At 41.2% G+C, this 26,407-nt stretch overlaps 1 protein-coding gene across 3 annotated transcripts in view; it reads left to right on the top strand.

The window, feature by feature from the left end:
* RELN (reelin) overlaps window positions 1-26,407 on the top strand; it is a 305,906-nt gene that overhangs the window by 262,303 nt on the left and 17,196 nt on the right. For all 3 annotated transcript variants that reach the window (XM_049814133.1, XM_049814132.1, XM_049814135.1), the window contains exons 42-57: window positions 1,516-1,736; window positions 2,755-2,902; window positions 6,230-6,488; window positions 7,757-8,006; window positions 10,450-10,618; window positions 13,880-14,020; window positions 15,384-15,561; window positions 16,367-16,560; window positions 17,087-17,343; window positions 18,118-18,272; window positions 19,094-19,308; window positions 19,987-20,164; window positions 22,658-22,833; window positions 24,758-24,864; window positions 25,283-25,525; window positions 26,055-26,230. In XM_049814133.1, coding sequence (XP_049670090.1) covers window positions 1,516-1,736; window positions 2,755-2,902; window positions 6,230-6,488; window positions 7,757-8,006; window positions 10,450-10,618; window positions 13,880-14,020; window positions 15,384-15,561; window positions 16,367-16,560; window positions 17,087-17,343; window positions 18,118-18,272; window positions 19,094-19,308; window positions 19,987-20,164; window positions 22,658-22,833; window positions 24,758-24,864; window positions 25,283-25,525; window positions 26,055-26,230 — 3,067 coding nt within the window. The remainder of the gene's footprint in view (window positions 1-1,515; window positions 1,737-2,754; window positions 2,903-6,229; window positions 6,489-7,756; window positions 8,007-10,449; window positions 10,619-13,879; window positions 14,021-15,383; window positions 15,562-16,366; window positions 16,561-17,086; window positions 17,344-18,117; window positions 18,273-19,093; window positions 19,309-19,986; window positions 20,165-22,657; window positions 22,834-24,757; window positions 24,865-25,282; window positions 25,526-26,054; window positions 26,231-26,407) is intronic.

The raw sequence follows: 26,407 nt of genomic DNA, 5'->3' as shown, positions 1-26,407 counted from the left end.
CCAAACCAGCAACACAGAGCAGCTTCCATGGAGCATTCGGTGCCATGAAATTCTTGGGCCGGAGGGTTGAAGGGGGATTTTCTCCACCAGAATCCACTGGAATAACAAGAAAAAAACTCCAAACCTGACTCCTTGTGTAATTATAAAAACAACCCAGCCTTTTGTTCCCCGAAGTGTCAAGTGATTATATTTAAATGAAGATGAAGACATTTTCAGTTATTTCCACTACATATGTTATTCTAGAAATTAACATATGTTCTCAGCAGACAGCTGTAACTTAGTAGTCCACTTATGTCCTGAAGGAAAAGCCCAGAGCCTGCTGAGCCAGTGAAGAAACCCCTACTGACTTCAGCAAGACTGGTATTTCACTCTCTGCTTCAGACACAAGTCATCCTTAACCCTTGCCAGAGAAGGACCTGACGTGCCTCAGAGGTGGGATGAATCCAGCCCCTGGGGCAGAGATCTCCTGTGAAGAGGAGCTTACAACACCTCCAGCCTCACACTTGTGTCCTTTACCTCAAGGGTGCACTAAAATGTTTTTGACTTCCAGCAGGACTCCGGTTCTCGGGTAGCTTTCTTGAAACTCTTAGCAGTATCCCCACCCATCAGCTATCCCTTATCACCTGAATCCCCTCACAAAAATTCCTTTTTAGCAAATCAAGACAAAAAAAACTCATCAGCTACCACTGCTATTGATTCACCTGCTGCACTTAGATATCTCTAATAAGACACATTAAACATGCAAGGCAATTAAGTGCTTTTCCCTTCTCGCTCTTCTGGTTTCCTTCCTCCTTTAAAACATTTTCTCAATTGGGAATAAAATTAGTCTCTCAAGTGTTTTTCCCTATTTCAATTTTTTTGCCTCCTTCCCCAGTCAGTTCCTCTTTATATGCAGCATTGATGTGAGTAGCACATAGGAGGTGAATTAAAAATGACAAGACAGCACCCAAAGGAGAATGTAGTTTAGATTAACAACTTGCAATATCAGTCTGGTTTAAGATTAAGCCACCCGAAAGCAAGCTGAATACCTGGTGACATGGCAGATCATGTCTTCTTTCCACATAATTGAGGGTGAGATCCTACCGCCCCAGCTCCACAGGTGGTCTCCCTCGGGGCACAGTGGCAGCATGAAGTAGGATTTCACTCTCCAGGAGAAGCTGAAAGTAGCCCAGTCTGACCCAGACACTGTACGCCAAAGCAGAAGAAAATCCATCAGATGATGGCCATTCATCCTCCCCATGAACGACGAAGAGAAGAGTGGTTAGATTTCAAATCCCATTTTCAAGTCCATCATTCAGTTTTGGTATTACAACTAATGAATCATGTTATTTTTATTTCTGTCCATACTTGGGTTAAACGTCAACATAAAGATGCATGACGTACTGAAGGAATTACATATAGCTATTTATCAAGCCAGTTCCAACAGAAAGAACACTATATATATGCATAGTTTGGTGTATATACAGAAAAGATGGAACTGTTATTTAAAGTAAGTACACTTTATGCCTTTTTCAGGTTGGCAAGGTTCAGATGGTACCAAGGATTTTACCCTGCTGGATCCCAGCCAGTGACTTGGGCCATTGACAACGTGTACATCGGCCCGCAGTGCGAGGAGATGTGCAACGGGCACGGCAGCTGTATCAATGGCACCAAGTGCATCTGTGACCCCGGGTACTCTGGGCCAACCTGCAAAATAAGTACCAAGAACTCTGACTTCCTTAAGGATGATTTTGAAGGTATCTCTTTGGGGGGTGTCTGAATTCTGCCTGTCTTAGTGAAACCCAGCACTCAGGGGATAAAACAGCAAAGTCTTCCTCACTGCTGCATGCTTCTGAATGTAATTTATGCTGTGGAGGTATTCACATAAACCAAGTAGTTTAGATGTCATTCTCAAGCATGGTTTGTGAATGTCTGATGGCTATCAGTTGTCTGGTTTGGAGCGTTTGACTCTTTGTGAAGTTGTTAATGCTGGAATAGAAAATCTTCACCAAAACAGAATTTCCTGAAACTGCATGTAGAAAATAATTTTAGAAGAAAATGGCAGTTTGATGGTAGTTTGACTTCAGTGCAGACAGAATGCATGCAAGCAAGGCAAACAACGGAGGGCTTCAAGGTTGTGCGGTTTCTCATTACAAGGGAAATCTAAGTGGCCTTAATACGGCAAACATCATTTCAGAGCAGACCATGTGTCTCAGTGGTGAGGGCCACTGCTTGGCAGGCACAGCAGACCCCAAGCGAGCAGTGCCAGGAGGGAACTCAAAGCCTCATGCGTGCCTAGGTACATACAGCATCCACACACACAACTCTAAAACCACCTCGAGGTTTCCCCCACTAGCAAGCATGGCAAGAAGAGCATGTTTTGAATAAAGCAGCACCGGTAAACCAAACTCAGCCCTTCATAGGTGCTGCTGTTCATTTTCAATTTTGCCAGCCCTTGCTTGCATGCTACCACATGGCACTCAAAGTTCCTTTTACAGACCTGGGTACTTTGTTGTTATCTTTGAAAAAAATGAAGAAAAGTAGAAAATCCTGTGAATAACTGGAGACTATGACCCAAACTTCATACTTCTGTGTTTATTTTGTTTATTTTATTTTGATTCATAGCAGTTTTCTAGAAAACATTGCATCGGAAATACTACATATTTGTTCTCTCTGCATGTGATGTTTAATTTAGCTCTCCTCCTCCGGAAATAGTACTCTTGCAGTAGGAGAGCTTCAGAGTAAATCATAAATATGTATTTACTTTGTATTCAGGTCAGCTGGAGTCAGATAGATTCCTGCTTGTAAGTGGTGGAAAGCCATCAAGGAAATGCGGTATCATGTCTGGAGGAAACAACCTTTTCTTTAATGAAGAAGGCTTACGTATGCTGATGACTCGAGACCTAGATTTGTCACAAGCGAGGTAACACAATTTCAAAGTTCTTTCAGGATTTCACTGAAGAAATAATATACTGAAGAATAATACATATGTGGTACTTCTGTGGTAAGGGAAAGCTGATCTATTCTGTGGTCCTTACTCTAGCAAATATTCCATTTTAACCACTCTTACCGTTTTAAATTAAATTTAACTTGAACTTTAATGGGATTAACTATTTAAATGATACTTTTTTCCTTGAATAAGAACTCCAGGATCTGATGCCACACCTTCAGTAGTTTATGCAAGTTTTTATTTCTTAAATGCATAACATGAGAAATAAATTGCATGTCACATGCTCTGCTTGTCTTACAGTTTGTTGTATTATGAACCATTGCTGAAACAGGAGTATCTGCTGCCAGTGTAATTCTCACATTCATCATCTCGTAATTCTTTCATTTCTGAAGCTTACTTCCTTCTTATTGTGCACATTTCTTTCCAATAATTCACTGAGAAATTCCCAGCAAGCTGTCATCAGCTACACTGAGCACAGCCATTGAAAAACAAATATTTTTAGAGTATTTAGAGACTCTGTTGTATCATTACAGCCTGCAGAGGAGATATCTGATGAGTGAGACACGCTAAGCAAGCCGCATTAAAAAAATTTACACTAATACAAATTAAACCACATTCTAATTGCATGCATGCTAACAAATAGGCATAATTTTCTAATTTATTCAGTATCTTAGCTTATATCCTTATATTATTACTTCGGAGAGATTGCATTTTCTCTGGGACTTTTCTCTACTGATCTCTTGTAAACACCCTACTCTTCTCTAATGTTCTGTGGGAAACACTTTAATAGGCACTTCATCTCTTTTTGGCTTGTCTTCATTAGCATTGAAGCTTTAAATTATGGTTTAATTGCAGAGCCTCATGGCCAGACGACCTAATTTCTAACTATTATATTTTTTAGGTCAGCAATTAGCTAACTCTCAGTGAGGTGTAATATTAAAGATCCCTGTACTGAATTTGTAAGATACCTTACAGCAAACTTTTTTCAGAACTTGGTAAACACAAACATCAATTCTCTGCACTAATTTGATTTCCTATACCGTTCTGAAATTAAAAGATTGTTTAACAAAAGGTACAAGAGATCTTGTAAGTTGCTCCATTAGTCTAAATGACATGTTTCTCTTACTGCTCTTGTTCAAAGAACTGTCATTATCTCTTCTCCGTCATAGTCTGTAGCTGGATTTGCATATATTGACCTCAAGGTGTTATATGGACATCAATGACTTCTGTCTTAGTAAAAGGAAAACAAAGCAGTACGTTTAATTTCTTGTATACGCTGATGAAAAGTAACAGTTTTTAACAAATAACTGTATGCTCTATTCTGAACAGCAAGGCAGACAGCAGCGGCGTTGCTGGGGGCTGCTCTTTAGCAACCTAAAGTAATTGCAGTGGGATTTTCTTAATTTCCAGGCTGACTCTATTGGCCACCTGCAAAGCACAACAGATCTGGGGAGATGTTTCAATTTATGCCAGGAATTATGAGAATCAGCGTTTCTAATGGATCTTTTAAAGGATACTAGACTCAGTAGTCACCTTAAAACCTCCCCTTTTCTTCCAAGGAGATCTCCTGAAGTACAGAGGCGAACAGTGCTGTTGGTGCTGCAAGCCCCGCTCAGCACTCGGGGATCGTGAGTGGACTCTGCAATCCACTGTCCCCTCCCATGACATCTACATTTTAAAGAATTTAACACAGGGGACAGTGTATCACCATCATGGTGATGCCAGGAGCTGAAGCTGCACAGCATGAAATATCAGTAGGGACAGCATATTTTAGGTATCGCACCTGATCAAATCCTTTTCAATTCTGAATTAATAGAAGAATATCCACACATCTTAGTGTTACTAGATCTACAAAAAACTTTGCTTTTCCATTTCAAAACAGGCAGAACCTTTGCAAAATATCTGTGGGATGAGAAGAGAGATATTTAAAATCACTAACTTTTTAATCTGCTAGATGTTATGTTACCTATATTTGAGTGGGTTATTATTATAGTAGTAAAAATTCAAGTAAAAGAATAGCAATCCACAGAGAGCAGATTCTACAGAGACAAGGTCACCTGGGTTTATTTCCTTTGAATTATGTGGTGAATGTCAGAGTAAATCTGAGGAGGCACAAAGACTTGCCAGCAGTGAATCCAAGCCATTACAGTTGATATGTTGATCCATGAGGGTCCCTAGTGCTCCTTTACAGCACAAGCAATATGTTATGTCTGGGATGTGGAGGTGGATATAATCTACAGCGAAGGAAGTTATATACAGTAGCAAGAGAAACCATGAGTCACAGTGAGGACCAGAATTAATTGACTTGCCGGTCTGGTGTTCTATTGAAGCTTTGTCTGCCCAGCACCTCTGCAGCCTCCACTCCCAGCGGATCTACCTGCAGATCAAACCAGAGCAAGACTTTGGATATAAAACTTCTTTTGCACCATTTCATTTAACAGTGAGCCAGGCAGCACTAATGTAATAATAATTAGAACAGATACAATGCTCTAAAGCTGTGCAAAAGCTGTGCAAACATGAATTAATACTTGTAATATCCCTGCGAGTCCAATAGGTAAATATCATTACAGCAGCAGTTCCTTCCACTCCAAGTGCATAGTAGAGCTATTTATGAGCATCAGCTAATGGGAAGAATTTCGCAGTTTGATACAAGTCTATTGTGCTGCTTTGGAGAAGCCAATTAAATAGGGGATGAAAGCGCTGGTGTCCCTGGGTGGCTTGGGCTGGCTTCAGGGAAGCCAGCACATTTAAGTGATGTGATTTAGACAAATTTCCCAGGCTGACTAAATGGACAAAATGATCCCTGAAAATGAAACGTGCTTTGTTCTCCTGTCCAGATTTTCTCTAGTTTATGCCAATGGAAAACCAGGATGCTTATTCTGAATTTAAGCATTTCAGCAAATTCATAGCAAATTATGATCTACTTAGGGCACCATTGCTTTTCTGCCACTAAAATCCGTACTCGTGGGCTACAAGATAAAAATTCCACCCAGAATTACGTTTCTGATATTTGCAATACCACCTGCTGTGCAGACAAAAGCTCAAAACATAAATGACCAGCTTCGTTCAGCCTCTTCTGCCTGGCAAACTACCACACAGACAAAATGAATTTTTGTCATCCCACCTGTCTGTCTACTTCTATTCTGGAGGCTTTAAAAAGGAAATCATAAGATCTCCTAAAGCTGACTCTTACAGCAGGAAATCACGGGACTGGTCAATAGACAAACTCCAAGTCTCTCTAGTTGGTTGTCTAGAATGTTGCAGAAAAGAAATCTTTCCAGTAATTGCTCCCTCTGTTAGATTTGTGCAGTTCTTCATGAGACTGGGATGTGGCAAGGGGGTGCCAGACCCCAGGAGCCAGCCTGTGCTGCTGCAGTATTCACTCAACGGGGGCCTCACATGGAGCCTTCTCCAGGAGTTCCTGTTCAGTAACTCCAGCAACGTGGGACGATACATTGCCCTGGAAATTCCCTTGAAGGCCCGTTCCAGCTCCACTCGGCTTCGCTGGTGGCAGCCATCTGAGAACGGGCATTTCTACAGTCCCTGGGTAATCGACCAGGTAAGGAAACCTCTGGGTAGTTTTTTTTAATACAACTTTAGACTGTTTTCAGTCTTAATATTTCCTGTTTGTTTGTGTATGTCATTTCACTGGGTCAAGCAAGACTGCGTTGTATAAAGATATTCCAGAATTATAGTAATCTAGCAAAATAATAGAGCACAATTACTGTTTGCTAATCTTGTGTTTTTAAAGCACCCTTCCATGCAGGGTACTGAACGCCCATTTTGGAGCTAGGGAAGTCTTTTATACATGGGTAGAGCCTCAGGTTCACATTGCAGAAGACCTTACCATGCAACATGCAAGTCTGAGTTTAAACTTCAAAAAACTTCATTTAAAATCTATCCAAATACGTAATTGGCTTGTTAGAATGTAATAGAAAAAATATAAAAAATGTCAATCTATATCCATCTTCTAAATTTGAAAACAAGGTTTTGTTTAATATTTGGGATTTGCTTCTATAAAGATTATTGTGTTGCTTTGTATGACTTGGTATAAATTTCAAGAAATCCCACTAAAGTGATTGGTCTCTAAGTCATGTTATTGGGCTCTCCAAGTTCAACTTGCTTCAATATTTATGAATGTTTTTTTTTTTTAAAGGAAATAGTTCAGGTCCTTAGGAGAAAGCCGGAAACTGAACTCCGAGCCATGTTTAATGATATGGTTACGAAATTTTACTTCCATCCCTCTATTTAAAAATGAAAAAAAATCCTCATTCTTTCATTCCTATTATCTTCATTGAATATAGTTATATTAGTTCAGAACAATCAGAAACTGAATTCAGAGTAACAAATGAAGATTAATTCTACCCTGCTTGCTGATGAATAGTAAAATGCTGACGTCTTACAGTCAATGGCAAAACAGAGCCTACTTCCCCAGTTCCATCAGCAGATGCAAGCTGATAGTAGTGCAGCAGATTATAGTAGAGCTGAACAGTCAGTAGGAAAAAAGACAATGTAATCACTTCGCACCTACCAACATTTATTTTTGTGAGCAGTTTTACTTCATCCAGGATGGAGTTTACCTCCCTAAACTTTAGATTTGTATAGCTGAACTGATCTCTTTAAGACCCCTTTATAGGAAAAAGATATTCCCCTTCCTCATAACCTAAACTCTTTACAAAGTAAATTTGTCCATTTTGAACCAGCAGAATATATATGCATAGATCGGTAAATCTCTTCCTCCTCCAGGATGCTATGGCACGTGTATATTTGTGAAGACTTCTAGACATTTTTTTCTTTTCAATAACAATTCCTTTCCTAATATTTCAGATTCTTATTGGAGGAAACATCTCTGGCAATACAGTATTAGAAGATGATTTCACCACACTGGATAGTAGAAAGTGGCTACTCCATCCTGGTGGAACAAAGATGCCAGTCTGTGGCTCTACTGGGGATGCTCTAGTGTTCATTGAGAAAGCTAGCACCCGCTATGTTGTCACCACTGACATTGTTGTCAATGAAGACTCTTTCTTGCAAATAGATTTTGCAGCATCCTGCTCTGTCACAGACTCCTGTTACGGTAATCACTTCGTAGTAATTCCTGCCCTTCCTCTTCCTCTCCTCTACAGGAAAGTTCTCTTGTTTTCTGGTTCCATTATTCATCATAATGAGAACTGAGAAGCAAAAGCAAGCTGCATGTTTCTGTTAAGAATTGTAATACCATCTTTTTTATTCTAGGGGTCTGAAGGCTAAGATAAACTAAAGTACATTATTCCCTCTGAGCACTTAAGTTGCGGTTCAGTTCATTTAAGAAAAAACTAACAGCTGTCTTTTTACTCAAATCCATTTACCAGTATATGGTATCCACTGCTTGGGGTGATCTTGTGGTTCTAATAATAAGCAGCTGGGTGTTCCCAGGATATGTTTCTTGCTTTGTGGTTTTGCATTTTTCGTGAAGTAAGTCTCAGGTCAGACATCACTTGCACGTGTTTAACTAAGAACTCATTTATATCAGCATATATCTGGCACACGCTAAGTCAGCATCAACTGCAAAAATTTGTATCATCCATATGAAATAATAAACATGTGTATATATATATGTATGTGTGCATGTATAAATGCATGCATAAATATATGCACATACATGTGTATATATACATATACACATAATGATGCAATTTTTAATTGCCTAGCTTCCTTTTTTCCCATATGATGTGTATTCAGTGCAGAGCATGCTTTTATATGTGTGTATATATATATATATATACACACACATACACATGTAAACAAAAACATGCTCTGCACTCAATACGTATCACACAGAAATTAAAAATTGGTTCATTATGTGAATTTTAAGATGCACAAGAATTAGGTCTTCCTACCTTTTGAATGCTTGTTTGTACATCTTAAATCACATTCCTTTAGCATACCGGTTTGGGGTATAGATTTTTTTTTATGAGGAGGAGAATACAATCTGTTGCAGCATGTAGCATGTGTTAATTCACTGAGCTGCTGAATATTCTCTAGAATTCTGCATAAAAATGTGTCCTGTTCTTATCTCAACCCACAAGTTTTACTTTTTTTTCCCCTGATTCTCTCCCTCATCCCACTGGGTGGGGGGGGGAGTGATTGAGCAGCTGTATGGAGCTTAGTTCCTGGCTGGGGTTAAACCACGACAAAATGGAAGAAGACTTTACATGAAGACCCAGAAGTTGCTTCTCTGATTTTGCTGTTCTGAAGCCAATGGAAGTAACTGAGATATCTTATTCACATGCTTAACAGTATTTTTTTCCTTTTGTTATTAAAAAGACTGCGGCATCCTAAGGTCATCTCTGCTAAATTTAAAAGTGTTTTGGCAGCTTAGCTATATACTAGCAAAGAAACAGGTCATTCTTTTTTTGTTTCTTTGTCTACTAAACTTACCATTATCTTAACTTAGTGTTAAATTAGGCAGGACACTACCTAATCATGCTTCCAGTCATGATGAGCAAAGCATTTCATTTTGGTGACAGAGATTTAACACTAAAAACTCACTTACCCTTGTTTGTAACCACTTCTCCTTGTATGTCTATAGCACTGTCTTCTGTGTGTAGACATCAAGTAGGACCAATTGGGTGATTAAGGGTCATTCTCTGTGCATGAGGATAGAAGAAATGGGTCTGCAGTAATCTAAAAAGATAGCAGATTTATCACCCCTGTCACTGCAACCACGCTCCATGTTTTACACAGCCAGAATGCCTGGCAGCTGGAACATTTACTTCAAGTTACAGTTCTGTGCCTATTATTATTTACTTTTTAATGGCTGTATAAAAGTTTAACTTGAAGTACTTAGTGAGCTTGACTAACCTTCATTTTTCATAATAAAAGTTTATAAGCCATAAACATCAAAACAATGAAATTGCTGATTTTTGCTGAGAAATTAATACATTAGTTCAATATGGCTAGACTGTGTTTGAATGAAAACAAGCTCACTGACTAACAAACGCAATTTAAAATTGCTTATGCTGGATAATGAAATGAGCTGATCTGGAGGGGGGTGGAAGAGTGAGTAAACCATCTTGTGACAGAGCCAAAAGTTTGAATTTGAGTGTTGTTCTGCCTTACACAACAATTACATCCAGCTGAATCTCATCCTTCAGCCTGAAAAACAAAAAAAAGTTGCTGGTCATGATGCTGTCACATCACTCTCTTGCACACTGCAGCTACAGAAATTGGCTTGACTTAACCCTGGCAACTTGATAGATGACTTTGTCTTTGCACCTGCAGTCCCTTGAGTTAGGTGGTGGATGCGGAGGAGTACTGCAGCCTTCTTGTGAGCTATACCTGCTCAGCAACATGTAACATATACAGCACTGCCACCAAAGGGGGTAGCTTTGTGCTACTGACAAAAGGGTTTGAAAAGTTTTGAGTGGTTATTTTGTCAGCATAGACTTGGGACTAACGCTCTCTGGGGTTACCAGTTTATTGTAGACCTATGGAGGTAAGGCTCTGAGTTAAGTAACTAACCATATTTCCACCCTTAGCTATTGAACTGGAATATTCAGTGGACCTTGGGCTGACCTGGCACCCGATTTTGAGAGACTGTCTTCCCACTAACGTGGAATGCAACAAGTACCATCTCCAGAGGATTCTCATTTCAGACACTTTCAACAAATGGACCCGGGTTACTTTGCCTCTGCCTCCCTATACTAGGTATCTCCCTCTGGTTTTCTGCGGAATAAATCTAAATGCATAACTGTGTATTGAGGCATGATACAGTACAGTGTTAAAATAATTGTACCTTGCCATTTTTGTTTGGTCCATGTATATAGCAACAAGTAAGAGTAAGTAAATGAAGCCCCATCCCGCTTTGCATAAAAATTGCAAAGCTACTACGTGCATTTACTTTTCTTAAAGATAGGAAATTCTTGTCTGTCTTGTCCTGGGGAGGGATAAGAGAACTTTTTAAAGAATCTCATGTTATCATCAGCCTCACTAAATTCTGGTTGTTTTGGTAGCTAATTGGACTGGCTGAATCCCCACTGCACCCTGTGCTTGGTGGTGTTGGCTATGAGCTGGTGTTTTAAATGTAGCACTTTCCAGGCTTCTTGTTTTTCTGTGTATTCCTTGTATCCTTTGTGTCTCTCTCAGCTCTGATGTTCCCGTCCTTGTTTCTACACATGCCCCATTTTCACCTTCTCTTCCTTTTCCTACCTTGTTTTGTCTCTGAGGGAAGAAAAATTGTGGGATTTGTTGGGAGGCTGCAGTGAAAGGAGCTGTTTGGGACTGGCAGTGCTGTTGAGAGTGCTGCCATGCTGTTCCCTCCAGTGCCCTGAAAACTGCTGGATTTTTGTTTTGTTTGTCAAAAAGATCCATCTAGGGACAACTAGGTAGTTCAGCCTTCCAGTTTGCATCCTTCTTGATGTGCTGTTTTGCAGTGATAGCTGTGACTGTTCTCCATGCAGTCACACCTGATAAAGCCAGCGTAGAGCTAGCCCAAATTAAAGCTCTGCAAACACAGGTAGCATGGACGTTAGGCTCTCAGAACTTGACTCTACAGCTTTGCTCCTGTTGCTGAGCGCAAGATCCTCCCATAGGCATAGATTGAGCTAACTGCAGGCACAGAAGTACCACAGCACAGGCAGAGCCTATGCCTGTTTGAGAAGGTTGTTATGAAAGATGCCAGCTAATGCACATAGAAGTTTGGAAACAGAGACCTTTATTCTTTAGCAATTGTACTGAGAGTGCCTATATAGTTGCCACACATTTTTAAACTAGTAGTGGAAAAGCCCATGTTCTATTACTAATCACTTGGGGCATCTAGACACTTCCCTATCTTCACTGCAATGCTTCATGTCAATAGTGCTTTTTTAGGACTTCTTCCCAGCATTGATCTCCTCTGCTTCCTCTTTTGTACTGCTTTATTACACATTGTCTGTAAAATCCATTACCCCGACAGTTCTTGTATAACGTCTGTAAATTTCTGTCCAGGAGGGGCTTTCAGGGGCTGGATAGGATAAATCAGGACTGGGTGTGATGTTCCAAACCAATTGAATTTGGACCTGAAAGGAATCCACCACCCAAGATAAACTCAGGTTTATGAATAACTGTGATTTTAAGACTGAAAAGTTTTTTGAGCAGTATATGTCAAAAGAAGTCTGATGCCCTGCTGAGGCAAAGATTGTTCTTCTGTCCAATCCAATAACTGTATTTGTTGCCTCAAGTAATACCATTTCCCAAAGATACTAAGATAGGGGTTGCATAAGAGAGATTATTACAACCTTAGCTCACAAGCAAGGGGGACATTAAGCTTTAGAATATGGAATAGTGCAGCTAATAGTCCCTTTAGTCTAGATGCGATATAATTTTTATGCTACTTTATTATTTCAAGCTGTATAATAGCAGTGTGTGTCTCCAATTGTTTGTTCTTGTAAGTTTTAGGGACATGCAGTCTACGTAGTGAAGAGCTTGGCCCAGCACACAGCACCCATACTTAACATAGCCTTTTAGGGCTCATGTACCCCAGAGTGCTATCTGACCTCTGGCCTGTAGAAGGAAATGAACACTTAGTTTTAACTTACTCAGAGCTGAGTTTAAAATGCAAATGCAAACACAAAGCTTCTCCCAGGACCATCAGCTCCATAAATTGTTAGTGAAGCACCAAATCTAAAGCAGGCAGTGTAAGATACAGGTGCTTGTCTTTATTCCTAAGGGACTTCCTCACAGTTTATGGATTTCTTTTAAAAATGCTATTTGGTGAACATCTAGACAGCACAGCAGTAGATTTCTCTTTGGATAAACTTGTTATTCATTCACCTCATGTAACATGTTTGTAAAGAAATAATTCATAGGATAACATTGACCTTACCATAAAAGGTGTATTTTTACACTGAATAAATTTTGGGAATTCTGCTGTTTATTTGTTTTGGTGTTTACAATAATTGTGACTTCTCTGAGTTTCAAAACAGGACTACAAAAAGTTCAAGGCTGCCATCTAGTGCTATACAGCAAAACATGGACTAGCTTGAATTTAAAATCGGGCTTTTGATAAGTTACAGAAATTCATCTATTCACAGCTATTCAAATATAGATATCTACTGCTGCGTGAGCTGAATAGCTATGTGGTGTCCCCTAATTGTTTTGTCTAGGTTTTCATCGTCTATCTTGGGAGCTGAGACACTTAATTCACATATAGCTACATCAAAGCAAGGTGTTTGAATAGGGAGCTAGGCCCCCTTTAATCAACAAAATGAAAATTATTTACCGAAAGGAGCCAGGATCACACTATAGATAATTTCTTAACATTCTGAGCCAAGCCCTGGATGGAGGGGAGGGAGGAAACTGCAAAACCAGGATCATGCCACAAGTCCTGCACAGGCGCTCTCACCTGTCCCCTGTAGATTTATAAATGGCAGCATCTTGCCTAGGAGCCAACACACTCCCTAGAGCTGCTCTTACCTAAGTGTAGCTGGGAGAACTCAGAGAGAAAAAGTTGGGTTACTGTGTTGACTTGAACGGAAGCAATAAAACTCAGGCTCAGGATGAAACTTGGAGGATTTGGGTGATTCTGCCTTGATCCAGCTCCTAGCCATCCCTCAAGTTTGGATTTGTGCTGGGACGTGGTTATGACTGGTCTGAGCTTCCCTTTGGGCACAACACCTTCTTCCTACCCTCTTCTCCACTGCACCAGCCACAGCCCACTTGCTTTGCTCTCACCAGTGATCCCTTTCCCACCTGCTGCACTTTCAGCATGCTATCAGGCACCTGTGCTTTGTCCTGCTCTCAAAATCTGGGCACCCTGTTCTTGGCTTTTCAGGGACCTTGTCCGTTGTCAGTAATCAGCCCTGGGTTGTGTTGATACCAAACAAACCTTCCAGGAGCAGTCTATCCTCAAGACTGATGTTTCCTTTCAGTCAAAACAAAGATTAGCTTAGCTAGAAATACTACCTTTCTGGTTTTCTTTCTCTCCCAAAGGTCTCAAGCAACTCGTTTCCGCTGGCACCAGCCTGCTCCTTTCGATAAGCAGCAAACGTGGGCAATTGATAACATCTACATTGGGGATGGTTGCATAGACATGTGCAGTGGCCATGGGAAGTGCACACAAGACAACTGCGTGTGAGTGTCATTTATTCCCTGTCCTGCCCAGCACTGTAGCATTTCACTCCTTCTGTCATGTTAATGAACTTGTGGGAAAGACTTTGATACACTTTTTAAAAGGAAGGTTGATTTTGCTGTTAAAACAGAGCAGGGCACCGGGACCACGTGGGAATAGAAATAACTAGAGGAAGGGTAAGTGCAGGGGTTGGCTCTGCCAGACCTCTGCCTGTTGGCACATCATAGGTGATGCTGGCTGGTCCTTTCTTCAGTGGCAATGCATCGCCTCTGCTGTTGCCTGTGCCGCATCTTGGCTCCCCTCCCACCAGGTAGGGAGAAGGGACCCCTTGAGTTTGCACACCCCTCTAGGGATATACAGTCCAGGAGCTTCCCAGAAGATGTCATCCTTATTCCCAAGAGGTTTCACGCTGTGCCCCTGTGCCCTCGTCCTGGTGCTGGGTGCAGAAGACCTGGGCTGGAGGTGGGACATGTCCACTAAGCAGAACAATGTACACCAGTTCTTCACAGGGCCAGATTTTGCCTTGGGACTGGTGTTGGCTTGATGGCCTGATGCCTCTGCTCCATGGTAGGGTTTGCCAGTGGAAGCAGACTGGCTTGATCCTCTAACTGTCTGTATAACAGCCCACATAGAGCCCTGCAAAGCTAACAAACAACAACCAGATCTCCCCAGATTTGTCTGTCTGGCAACAGAGAAATACCTTCCAGATGGATGTATTGCTTTTTTCCAGCCACAAATGGCAACAGAAATGGGAGAATGGTTGTATAATTGTGCTGTGACTGTGTTTGTTAGAAATATATTCCACTGCAGAATAGACATATTATTGTGTTGTCCTCTATCCTGACAGCACTGAAGTACCAAGGCACGATCTCCCTGGTGGAATCTGCATAGTAGCAGAACACATTTCCATGCTGTTATCCAGTCTTTGACACAATATAAGAAGGTTTTTCAGAGGAGAAAAAAAAAAGGGGAACTATATAAATAAACAACAGGAAAGTACCCATCCACTAAAATTTTACAGAAAAACTTACTTAAAATTTAACATTAGCAGAACATTGTTAGGCTTGGCACATTCTCTTAGGTTTATCTATTCAAGTACAATGTATTTTACTGATTTTACTCTGTGCTGTATTAGCAGCTTGAATGATACATAATACTAGCCTTCCTAAAGTCATTTTTGTTTCATATTAACTACAAAAAGTGGCAGATGTTTGAAACCCCCATATACCAGTTGTGCGCTAGTAAATGATGCAGACTGCCTCTGCGCTGAATAAGATGGCACCTTAATGTGGAATAACATGGCACTGATTAAACCTCCATGCAGAGCCTTTGCCAGCTGAATTTTGCATTTGTTTTCCTCTGCAGCTGCGATGAACACTGGGGTGGGCTGTACTGTGACGAGCCAGAGACCCCCCTTCCGACACAACTGAAAGACAACTTCAATCGCTCGCCATCGAACCAGAACTGGCTGACAGTGAATGGGGGCAAACTGAGCACAGTCTGCGGGGCGGTAGCCTCTGGGATGGCTCTTCACTTCAGCGGGGTGTGTGCTCAGCACGGGGGCCAACTCACTCCATTTGACAGTATAAATGGGGCTGATTTAAAAAGTTAAATAAATAGCAAGGTGTTAAAAAACACCAGCATAATATATTTAACATACAAAAAAAATTTATATCCTTTGCCTAGCTGAAGGTCAGACAGGTCCTACAGAGTAGGTCCAGCCAGAAAAAAAGGTATGCTTGTAGATCCCCTCCATGCACATTTATAACTAGTTTCAAACTGATGCAAGTTTTCTAAAATAAACTAACAGATGCATTACATTTCCATTTCCTTCCAGTAGGACTAAGTAGGCACCACTAACTATTAAATAGACTAAGCAATGAAGCACTGTGAAATGTATAAGGGATTATGGAACAACATACATATTAAAATTGCTGTGCCATTTGATGGTTTGCATAAATTGAGCCATTAGCACATAATCAGTGATTCATTAATTCTGTGTGGAAAACCTTGTGTTTTACACTGGGGGCATGGATGTTTTTTAACTCTTGTATTCAGAAGAAAAGTGAATACAATTCTTGATACTGAATGTTGTAAAGCTGTAGGTACAAGTAGCAACGTGTATGAATACACAACAGGAATTTTTAAGATGGAACATAACTGAAATTATGTCCTCAGGAAAGAACATTTATTGTTCTGTTGTAGCTTTACCTTGGTTATAATTAGTATAATTTTGTACAATTTTGAAGGTTTTACAGCATGAAGTCGTATTAATAGTGACTGCATAGTCTAACACTTTTTATGTTTGTAAGTTTTGCCAGCCAATGTATTTTTTCATTGCTTTTAAGGGTTGCAGCCGTATGTTAGTTACAGTGGACTTGAACCTCACCAGTGCAGAATTCATCCAGTTTTATTTCATGTATGGATGTCTGATAACTCCTAACAACCGCAACCAAGGAGTGCTGCTGGAGTATTCTGTGAATGGTGGAATCACCTGGAGCCTCTTAATGGAAATTTTCTATGATCAGTTCAGCAAGCCTGGGTTTGTAGCTACCTTCTTCTGCATATATAATTTCTTGTACTAAAGGAAGGTGGCCTTGAATGTTTCGTAAGAACCTGTGGGACATGTTAGTGCTGTGGTTTGGATGTCAGATCTTTAAGAGTTCAGCCTGTCCAGTTCTTGTGGACATTCTTCTTCTTAACATTTCCCTTAATTAGGACCTTATGGTCATACCCTGCTAGTCTAGACCATTGCATTTGGTCCCATAAGTACTGTTGGAGCACATGAGGTTGCTCAAACCATGCCACAGTCTGGCTGCTGGCCCTTCCCCCCTTGCTCTGAGCCCCTGCCCCAGGGATCACATTGGGAGGGATCAGGAAGGTTTTTGTTTCAGCAATCTCCCATAGGGGAATATAGGCTAGATCACCCAGTCTTTTCCTTCTTTCCCAACTTCCATATACTCTAGGAAACAAGAGGAGTGGACCTGGTCAAAGCACCTGGCACAGAGCATTGAGAAGTGTCCTCCTCTTGTGGCTTTCCTACAACTAATTTCCACTTTTTATTTCAGCTTTGTGAACATCCTCCTTCCCTATGATGCCAAAACCATTGGGACGCGCTTCCGCTGGTGGCAGCCTAAACACGATGGCCTGGATCAGAACGACTGGGCTATTGACAACGTGTTGATCTCCGGCTCAGCTGACCAGAGGACGGTGATGCTCGACACATTCAGCAGTGCTCCCCTGCCACAGCATGAACGCTCCCCTGCTGATGCAGGGCCCACTGGGAGGATTGCCTTTGACATGATCATGGAAGACAAAACTACAGGTAAAGGTTTCACGTGGATCTAAGTTAAAAAGCAGGAAGTCAGTGCAGCAATTTCCAAATCTTGCTGAGCCTCTGAATCTTTGTCTTACTGTGATGGATACCACAGACAATACCATCGCTATAGGGGGTCTTGTCTTTTGTTTTTAGTTCACAAAATGCAAAATGAAAAGATGTAATGTAACTTTTCTTTTTTTACTGCATGAATTTACTTAGAAGATTAATTTCTCTTCAAAGAAAAAAAAGACGATTAAAAAGTGCCAGGTTATTCTAAGCAGATTTTTTAACCTGAGTATCTGTTTCCTAGTTCCTAACTTTTTTAAACATTCTTTAGGGAAGTTGTTACATTTTAGAACTAAATTTTGTAGTGGATGTATTTCTGGATGTTTACAAGGTTTAACAGCTAACAATGCTGGGGTATGCTTTGTGCAGACATGTAGGCAGCACCCATTAAAAAGTTCTCCCATAATGTCCAGTGCAACAGAAGTTTATGTTTTGAGTAAATCTCAGATCCTTACTTCTTGAACATTAAAAAATAATGCTATAATGCCTATGTAAGAGAGTAGTAAGAAGTGCTTTGAGCAATTAATGTGATACATGTAATAAATACGTACATGGGAATGATGGGGTACTGACATTCTCAGGAGCAGTACTAAATAATTCTCACATAGGCTGAAAAATAAAGCCATGAATCACCTTTAGTGGTTAACACTACTCCCTGTTTTCTTTAATTTATATTGTCATTGTATATTACTGACATTGGCATTCATTTTCAAGTGAATGAACACTGGTTATTCCATGATGATTGCTCAATTGAGAGGTTTTGTGATTCTCCTGATGGTGTCATGATCTGTGGGAGCCATGACGGCAGAGAGGTCTACGCAGTCACCCACGACCTGACTCCTACAGAGGGCTGGATTATGCAGTTCAAGGTAAAATCTCTGTCTGCAATATAATTATTCAAAAACACATTTTTCTCCATGTCTAAGTAGATTTTTCAGGAAGTAGGATGATGTATAGGCCTATGCATGAGCCATTCCCTGCAGGGAAAATTGTTACTATTAGGCCATCCTCATTTTTCTCACCTACTCTGTGTTGGTCAGCTTTAATACCACAGGCTGTTCTCAGAGGTGACACAGACTTCTCTTCCAGCACAGCAGTTGTATGGACATCATGTAATACGGATATTACACATAAACAAGGTGCCTATTTTGTTACAGCTGCTTGGTGAATGAAAAGCAGCTCCAAAGTAGTCCACACCACTCCTAGGCTGTCATGCATTCACATCAAACCTGCACCCAAACTGCCCTTCATACAGCCCTTTACCTAAATTAAAGAAATAACCCATCAGTATATGGAAGTTTTAAGAGCTCCTTGCACATCTGTCCCATAAAGACGGTCCGCCTAACATAATCAAGCTGGGTGTCCTCCTCCGAAATACTCAAATCTTAGGTTGTGGGGAGGGGACATTAACTTTATTAATTATGGTGTACTAGGGTATATGGCACAAGCGTCAAAACCTGGAAATCCAGAAATGTGAGCTAGCTAGAAGAAAATGAAACTCAGAATATGGTGCCTGTTCTCAGTCTTGGGAATATTGATGAGATCTACAGATGATTGGTACCATACAAGCACTGTTACTGCCATCACTTCAAGCAAAATTCTGCAGTCAGTTTTCAGGTTCAAACATTTTTTTAAACTCTAACCACCATCACAATTAATTCTAATTTACTTATGCTCTCTTCCTTATTAGGTTTCTGTTGGATGTAAAACCTCAGAAAAACTTGCACAAAATCAGGTCCATGTGCAGTATTCCACTGACTTTGGCGTTAGCTGGAGTTACTTAGTACCTCAGTGTTTACCAGCTGATCCAAAATGTTCTGGAAGTGTTTCACAGCCATCTGTCTTCTTTCCCACAAAAGGATGGAAAAGAGTAACTTACTCACTGCCTGAAAACCTTGTGGGCAAGTAAGTACGAATTCAGTAGTCATTTTGTCTTGGATTCAGTACCTTCTGGAAAACACAACAGGGGATACATCTGCCTATTCATTTTCTTTCAAGGAAAGTGCAGACTAGCAGCGTTCACATTTATTTTGTATGCTGCATAATTTTATTTCCTATCAACCAGGATTGACCGTGACTCTTGGTCTGAACAACCAGCAAAGTTATCCTTGCTTCTCTGCAGTCTGCTCCTGTACAGCATGTTCTGCTCTGTTCAGACAGCTGTGGTCACTTAAAGAGTAGATTTATGACCTTACTGAGTGGAAAAGTTACCCTTATTGTCTGCAGTAGTCCACACATATGCAAACCATTTGTCTTTTTCAGTAAAAGTAAAATATTTTCTATTCTTTGAGTAAACTACTCAGGAAGTATGACCAAAATTGAAATTCTCTTGCAAGAAGCTGGAATAGCTTTTTCCAGCTCCAGCAGTGTCTGGAATCCATCCATAGATCGCAGTGAGTACACACGTGAAGAAGAAGATACAGATATGTATAAAATCAGTTCAACAGATACTACCAGATATTAACTTGTGGAAGCTTGGAGCACAGTACAGTCATAAGCACATTGTGTTTCACCCACCTTTTTTCAATTGAGCGAAGTTGTTTTATACATATGTCTTGTTTTTCTTCATTCCTTTATATCTAGTCCCGTGAGGTTTCGGTTCTACCAGAAATACTCAGATATGCAGTGGGCCATCGATAATTTCTATCTGGGCCCTGGTTGTCTGGAAAACTGTAGAGGTCATGGAGACTGCCTGAATGAGCAATGCATCTGTGATCCTGGGTATTCGGGTCCAAACTGCTATCTGACACAAACATTGAAGGTAATTTTATTGCATGTTTTAAAGAATGAATTTTGCCATGTGTTTGGCTGAGAGAGGGAGAGAGAGAGAGAGATCCCACTGGAAATTTAGCTTTGATTCCTGTCAGCCTAAAGATACTCAAATCCATTTTCAGCCCTTTTATAATTTTTTAATAAAACTATTACTGCAGTATCGAAGGACGGGTTTGTTCCTTTGCATGTAACACTGCCTGAAAAAGCTGTGATAAAGTTCACTGTTCATCCTTAGATCATCATTATATGATCTAAATCACGCTTGCACATATGATTATATTTGATCAAGACCTGTAGAAAGATTGTCTTTATTATGAAACAGCTTACTGAAGTAAATAATACAAGAAAATTACATAAAATTACATAAAATGAATTCACCTACCTATTAGTAGTGTTACCCTATAACAAGTGAGTGAAATCTAGTTAGATATTGCTAATTTAAAAGTTAAAATATTTTTAAAACTTAACATAATAGAAAAGAATATGTAAGGAACCCCAAATTAGTTTAAAATGCAGTGTTTACCATCTCATTTTTTCTACATCAGATAAGAACAGAATAGGTCTGCCCTCCACAGAAACAACAGGTTAAGCAGCATTCTGTCTAAAGAGAATTTAACTACTTAACTTTTCATTTATCATGTCATTTGAATTATTATAACCTTCTGGTTTTCATCTGAGATACTAATTACATGGACAAATATTATCTGTTTGCAATTTTTAATTAGTAATGTATTCTTCACATTAAGGACATTTGGGATAAAATGCTAGCAATAGCAATTCTAGGGGAGTTTTACTACTATCTCCTTAAAGCAAGGATTTCACTCATGGCATTGGTTTTACTGCATACCTGGAGGTAAGTGGAAATCAGAGATATATTCTAGATGGTTTTCTCTGCAAATATTTGTGCATACAGTAGCATAAATGCATATTCACTACAATAACCCTAAAATTTCATTGCAGTACTGGTTTTGCTGGGGGAAAAAATATAGAATAGCAATTTCTCCCACACATACTAGATATGTACTGGAGTGGTGTTACATACCCTTAAATAACCACAGTTGTGAATAAGACCCATTGTGGTGGTTGACCCTGGCTGGATGCCAGGTGCCCACCAAAGCTGCTCGATCACTCCCCCCTCAGCTGGACAGGGCAGAGGAAATATAATGAAAGACTCATGGGTCAAGATAAGGACAGGGAGAGATCACTCACCAATTACTGTCACGGGCAAAAATGACTTGACTTGGGGAAATTAGTTTAATTTATTACCAATCAAATCAGAGTCGGGTAATGAGAAATAAAACCAAATCTTAAAACACCTTCCCTCCACCCATCCATTCTTCTCAGGCACAACTCTATGCCCAATTTTCTCTACCTCTCCCTCTCCAGCAGCACAGGAGGACGGGGAATGTGGTTTGGGGTCGGTTCCTCACCCCTTGTCTCTGCCGCTCCTTCCTCCTCAGGGGAGGACTCCTCACTCCTCCCCTGCTCCACCATGGGGTCCCTCCCATGGGACACAGTCCTTCACGAACTTCTCCAATGTGGGTCCTTCCTATGGGCTGCAGTCCTTCACGAACTGCTCCAGCGTGGGTCCCTTCCCCGGGCTGCAGTCCTTCAGGCACAGACTGCTCCAGCGTGGGTCCCCCACAGGGTCACAAGTGCTGCCAGAAAACCTGCTCCAGCCTGGGCTCCTCTCTCCATGGGGCCACAGGTCCCGCCAGGAGCCTGCTCCAGCGCAGCCTTCACATGGGGTCCCAGCCTCCTTTGGGCATCCATATGGTCCAGTGTGGGGTCCTCCCCGGGCTGCAGGTGGAGATCTGCTCCCCCGTGGACCTCCCTGGGCTGCAGGGGGACAGCCTGCCTCACCAGGGTCTTCCCCACGGGCTGCAGGGGAATCTCTGCTCCGGCGCCTGGAGCATCTCCTCCCCCTCCTTCTGCACTGACCTGCGGGTCTGTGGGGCTGTTTCTCTCACATGTTCTCACTTCTCTCTCTGGCTGCCATTTCTGTGCCCACTGCAATTTTTTTCCCTTTCTTAAATCTGTTCTCCCAGAGGTCCTACCACCGTCACTGATAGTCTCAGCCTTGGCCAGCAGTGGGTCGGTCTTGGAGCCGGCTGGCATTGCCTCTGTCGGGCATCAGGGAAGCTTCTAGCAGCTTCTCACAGAAGCCACCCCTGTAGCCTCCCGGCTACCAAAACCTTACTGCGCAAACATGATATACCCATTCATTTGCACATGCAAATTTTAGTGTGCTGGATTACCTCCCAAGTATTTTAAAATTTAGCCCTAACATATTTTCACATTTGGACAATACCGTTCAAGTGGCTAAATATTCAGCCAGAAGTGATTATGTTCAGTCACTCTGAAAAAAATTTTTTAGTGTTCATGAGCCCTTCAAACATGTTTAGGTCAGTTCCATCTGTGGTCATCAGAAAGGCTTAAGATCATGATTACCTGTGCTTTATGTTAAACACCTTACTTACAGACTTTCCTGAAAGAGCGCTTTGACAATGAAGAAATTAAACCAGATCTATGGATGTCCTTAGAAGGTGGAAATACATGTACTGAGTGTGGGATTCTCGCAGAAGATACAACTCTGTATTTTGGAGGTGCGACTGTAAGGCAGGCTGTCACTCAAGATCTGGACCTACGGGGAGCAAAGTAGGTCATGTTTCCATGTCATTTTAATGGGGAACTCTGTTAAACACTGACAAAGCAGCAGGCAACATAGCTTGTAGCTCAGGGAATTCCTAGGACACCACACTCATAGAACTATCTCAGGTAGACACTAAGAAGATGATGATTGTCAAGGCAGTGATGCTTTCAGATGAGTCACAGAGAGCAAGGCTCACCCTAGCACAGTGGGAAGGGTCTCCCATGTCCAGGTGAAGCAGCAGGTCCCCCTTCCCAGGAATGTGCTAGGGTCAGCAAAGCCTGTCCTGCAAAGTGGTGAGATACTGCAGTCTCCTGGGCATTGCTGTCTCCACTCCTGGCGTCACCAGCTGTGTCTCTGGTGTGGTTTAACCCCAGCCAGCATCTAAGTACCACACAGCCGCTCACTTCCTCCCCACCCAGCGGGATGGGGGAGAGAATCCGGGAAAAAAAGCAAAACTCATGGGTTGAGATAAGAACAGCTTAATAGAACAAAAAGGAAGAAAATAATTATAATAATAACAATAATAAAATTACAATAATAATAAAAGAATTGGAATTTACAAAACAAGTGATGCACTATGCAATTGCTCACTACCCACCAAGTGATGCCCAGTCAGTTCCCGAGCAGTGACCTGCCCCTCCCGGCCAACTCCCTCCAGTTTACACACGGGGCATGACATCCCATGGTCTGGAATACCCCTTTGACCAGTTCGGGTCAGCTGCCCTGGCTGTGTCCCCTCCCAACTCCTTGTGCCCCTCCAGCCTTCTTGCTGCCTGGGCATGAGAAGCTGAAAGATCCTTGACTTAGTCTGAACGCTACTTAGCAACAACTGAAAACATGAGTGTGTTATCAACATTCTTCTCATACTGAACCCAAAACATAACACTATACCAGCTACTAGAAAGAAAATTAACTCTATCCCAGCTGAAACCAGGACAGTCTCCCACTGAGTTCAGAACATAACCTCTGCCGGTTGTCCTCTCTTGGATGCCCATACAAGACCCACTCCACTCACGTGCTGTAGAAAAGGATGACTTAACTGGAGAGCAGTGGGATTATGTCAGTTTAGACAAGCTAAGGACATGATGTAGAAGACAACCTCAACATCATTTACCTTGACTGTATGGCTTTAATGAAGCCACACACTCTCACTTCTGTAATTCACCAAGAGTTCTCTGAATCACACAACGTTTCAGGAAGGAAGGGGCCTCAGGGAGTCTCTAGTCCAACCACACGCTCAAAGCCAGGTCAACACTGAATTCAGACCACATTGCTCAGGGCTTTGTCCCCTTGGGTCTTGAAAAAACTCCAAGGACAGAGATCCTACAGTCTCTTTGGACAGCTTGTTCCAGTGTTGAGTTGCTCTCACAGTGGTATTTCCCCCCCCCCCCCCCCCCCCCACCCTGTTATATCCAATCAGAACCTCCCTTGTTTCGATATGTCACCACTGTCTCCCAGTCCCAGCCATCTTCTCCAGGCTGAACCAGCCCTGGTCCCTCAGCCTCTCCTCACAGGGCACATGCTCCAGCCCCAACCATGCCAGTGGCCTCCCCTGACCTTGCCTCAGTGTATCAACTTCTTTTATGTCCTTCATGGATATAAGGGCACCTTGTTAACTCACATTGAGCTCCCTTTCCACCAGGACTCCCAGGGAACCGTTAGCAAAGTGGCTCCCAGTCAGTCAGTCCCCAGGCAGTACCATTGCAAGGAGTTAGGCCCTCCCCAGGGCAGGACTTTGCTGAATTTCATGAGGTTCCCATGAGAATTACTAGGCCATGTTTTTAGGAACCTTTGTTCTACTTGTACTTTGATGTTACTTGCTTAAAAATGGCGGTATTTTGAACATTTACAGCACATCTGCTAACAGAAAGCAAACTTCTTGATTTGTGCAGATCTTTAACAGATGTAAATGTATACATTTACTCTTAGGTTTCTACAGTACTGGGGCAGAATTGGGAGTGAAAACAACATGACAACATGCCACAGACCAACTTGCAGAAAGGAGGGAGTGCTGCTAGACTATTCCATTGATGGAGGCAAGTACATCCTGTAGTTTCAGCTAAGCTACAGCCTTGTTCTGTATTCAAGCACCATCAATATCTGAGAGGTTGTCAGAGACATCCAAAATAATAAGATAATTTTTAATTGTAATGTTATTTTTGTCCTTGTGAATTTTTTTCCCCATCTAAAATTTCCATCTATTGCTCAGGAGTTTTCCATAATACTCCTGCCTGATTTCAGTAATCGGTGGCTTCCAGCCAACTTGATTCCTTTATACACTTACAAGATTGCTCTTGCAATGAGTAGCAGTTGCCAACCACCCTTAGAAGTTAAGATTTATCTATCAGAAGACCACAGCTATTATTTTTTATTTCCTATTTTCTTCCTTTAATATTTTAGAAGATTCTACCATACACTTGTTTTTATTACTAAACCTGCATCTTTTCATTCTAGGGATATCCTGGACTTTGCTTCATGAGATGGATTATCAAAAATACATCTCAGTCAGGCATGACTACATCCTCCTCCCCGAACACGCTCTGACCAATACAACCCGCTTGCGCTGGTGGCAGCCTTTTACCATCAGCAACGGGATTGTGGTTTCAGGTCCTGACCGGGCGCAGTGGGCGCTGGATAACATCCTGATTGGAGGAGCAGAGATCAACCCCAGCCAGCTGGTAGATACATTTGATGATGGTAAGACAGGCTGTGACAGCTAATCTGTTGTCTGGCATTATCTTATCTAAGATAAGCCCCGTGAGCTTGCAAGCACACTTATTTTTTTTTAACTCTGCAAATTTTTCATTTTGTAGAGTAATGCTGTTTATATGCTATTCTTCATGCTAGTAATAGTGGTGTGTAAATATATATACACATGTATATTCAGATATGTATGTGTGTGTGTGTATATACATATATATATATATGAATAAGAAAAGCAAAAATTTTTCTTTCAGTCCAACTCATTTCATTTAAAATCCTGGTAGTAAAGCTTTATTTAATCATATTTTTTTAAAGTGCTATTATTTTAACATTTTAATTACCTCTCTGGAGCTGATGTTTTTATTACGTCTGTTACTAGCTTGCTTACTGTGTGTCATGACAGGTAGCATATATTTAGTGTATATATCACTAAAGTACTGTATCTAGTGATTCTATGGATTCATTACTAAGCCTTGATGTTTACCGAGACAATGCAGTAATTGTATTTAACTCATCTTAATAGAAGGCACCTCTCATGAAGAAAACTGGAGTTTTTACCCTAATGCAGTCAGGACTGCAGGGTTCTGTGGAAATCCATCATTCCATCTCTACTGGCCAAATAAGAAAAAAGACAAAACACACAACATCTTGTCCTCCAGGGAGCTCATTATACAGCCAGGATACATGATGCAGTTTAAAGTAAGAAATGTTCTCTCTCTCTCCAAAGTAAACTATGCAATGAAAAATCATCTAATGTGTCTCCAGAAATTATTCTTCTTCCAACTAGAATGCCCTATTGGATGAATAATTAATAATGACTTTTTATTAGAATTTAAAGAAAATTCTGAAGTGTAGGTAATGAGAACCAGAAAGATT

This window comes from Accipiter gentilis, chromosome 11 (assembly GCF_929443795.1).
Source record: "Accipiter gentilis chromosome 11, bAccGen1.1, whole genome shotgun sequence".
Taxonomy (NCBI): domain Eukaryota; kingdom Metazoa; phylum Chordata; class Aves; order Accipitriformes; family Accipitridae; genus Astur; species Astur gentilis.
Note: the sequence above shows the minus strand (reverse complement) of the source record. Positions and strands in the feature narration are given on the sequence as shown.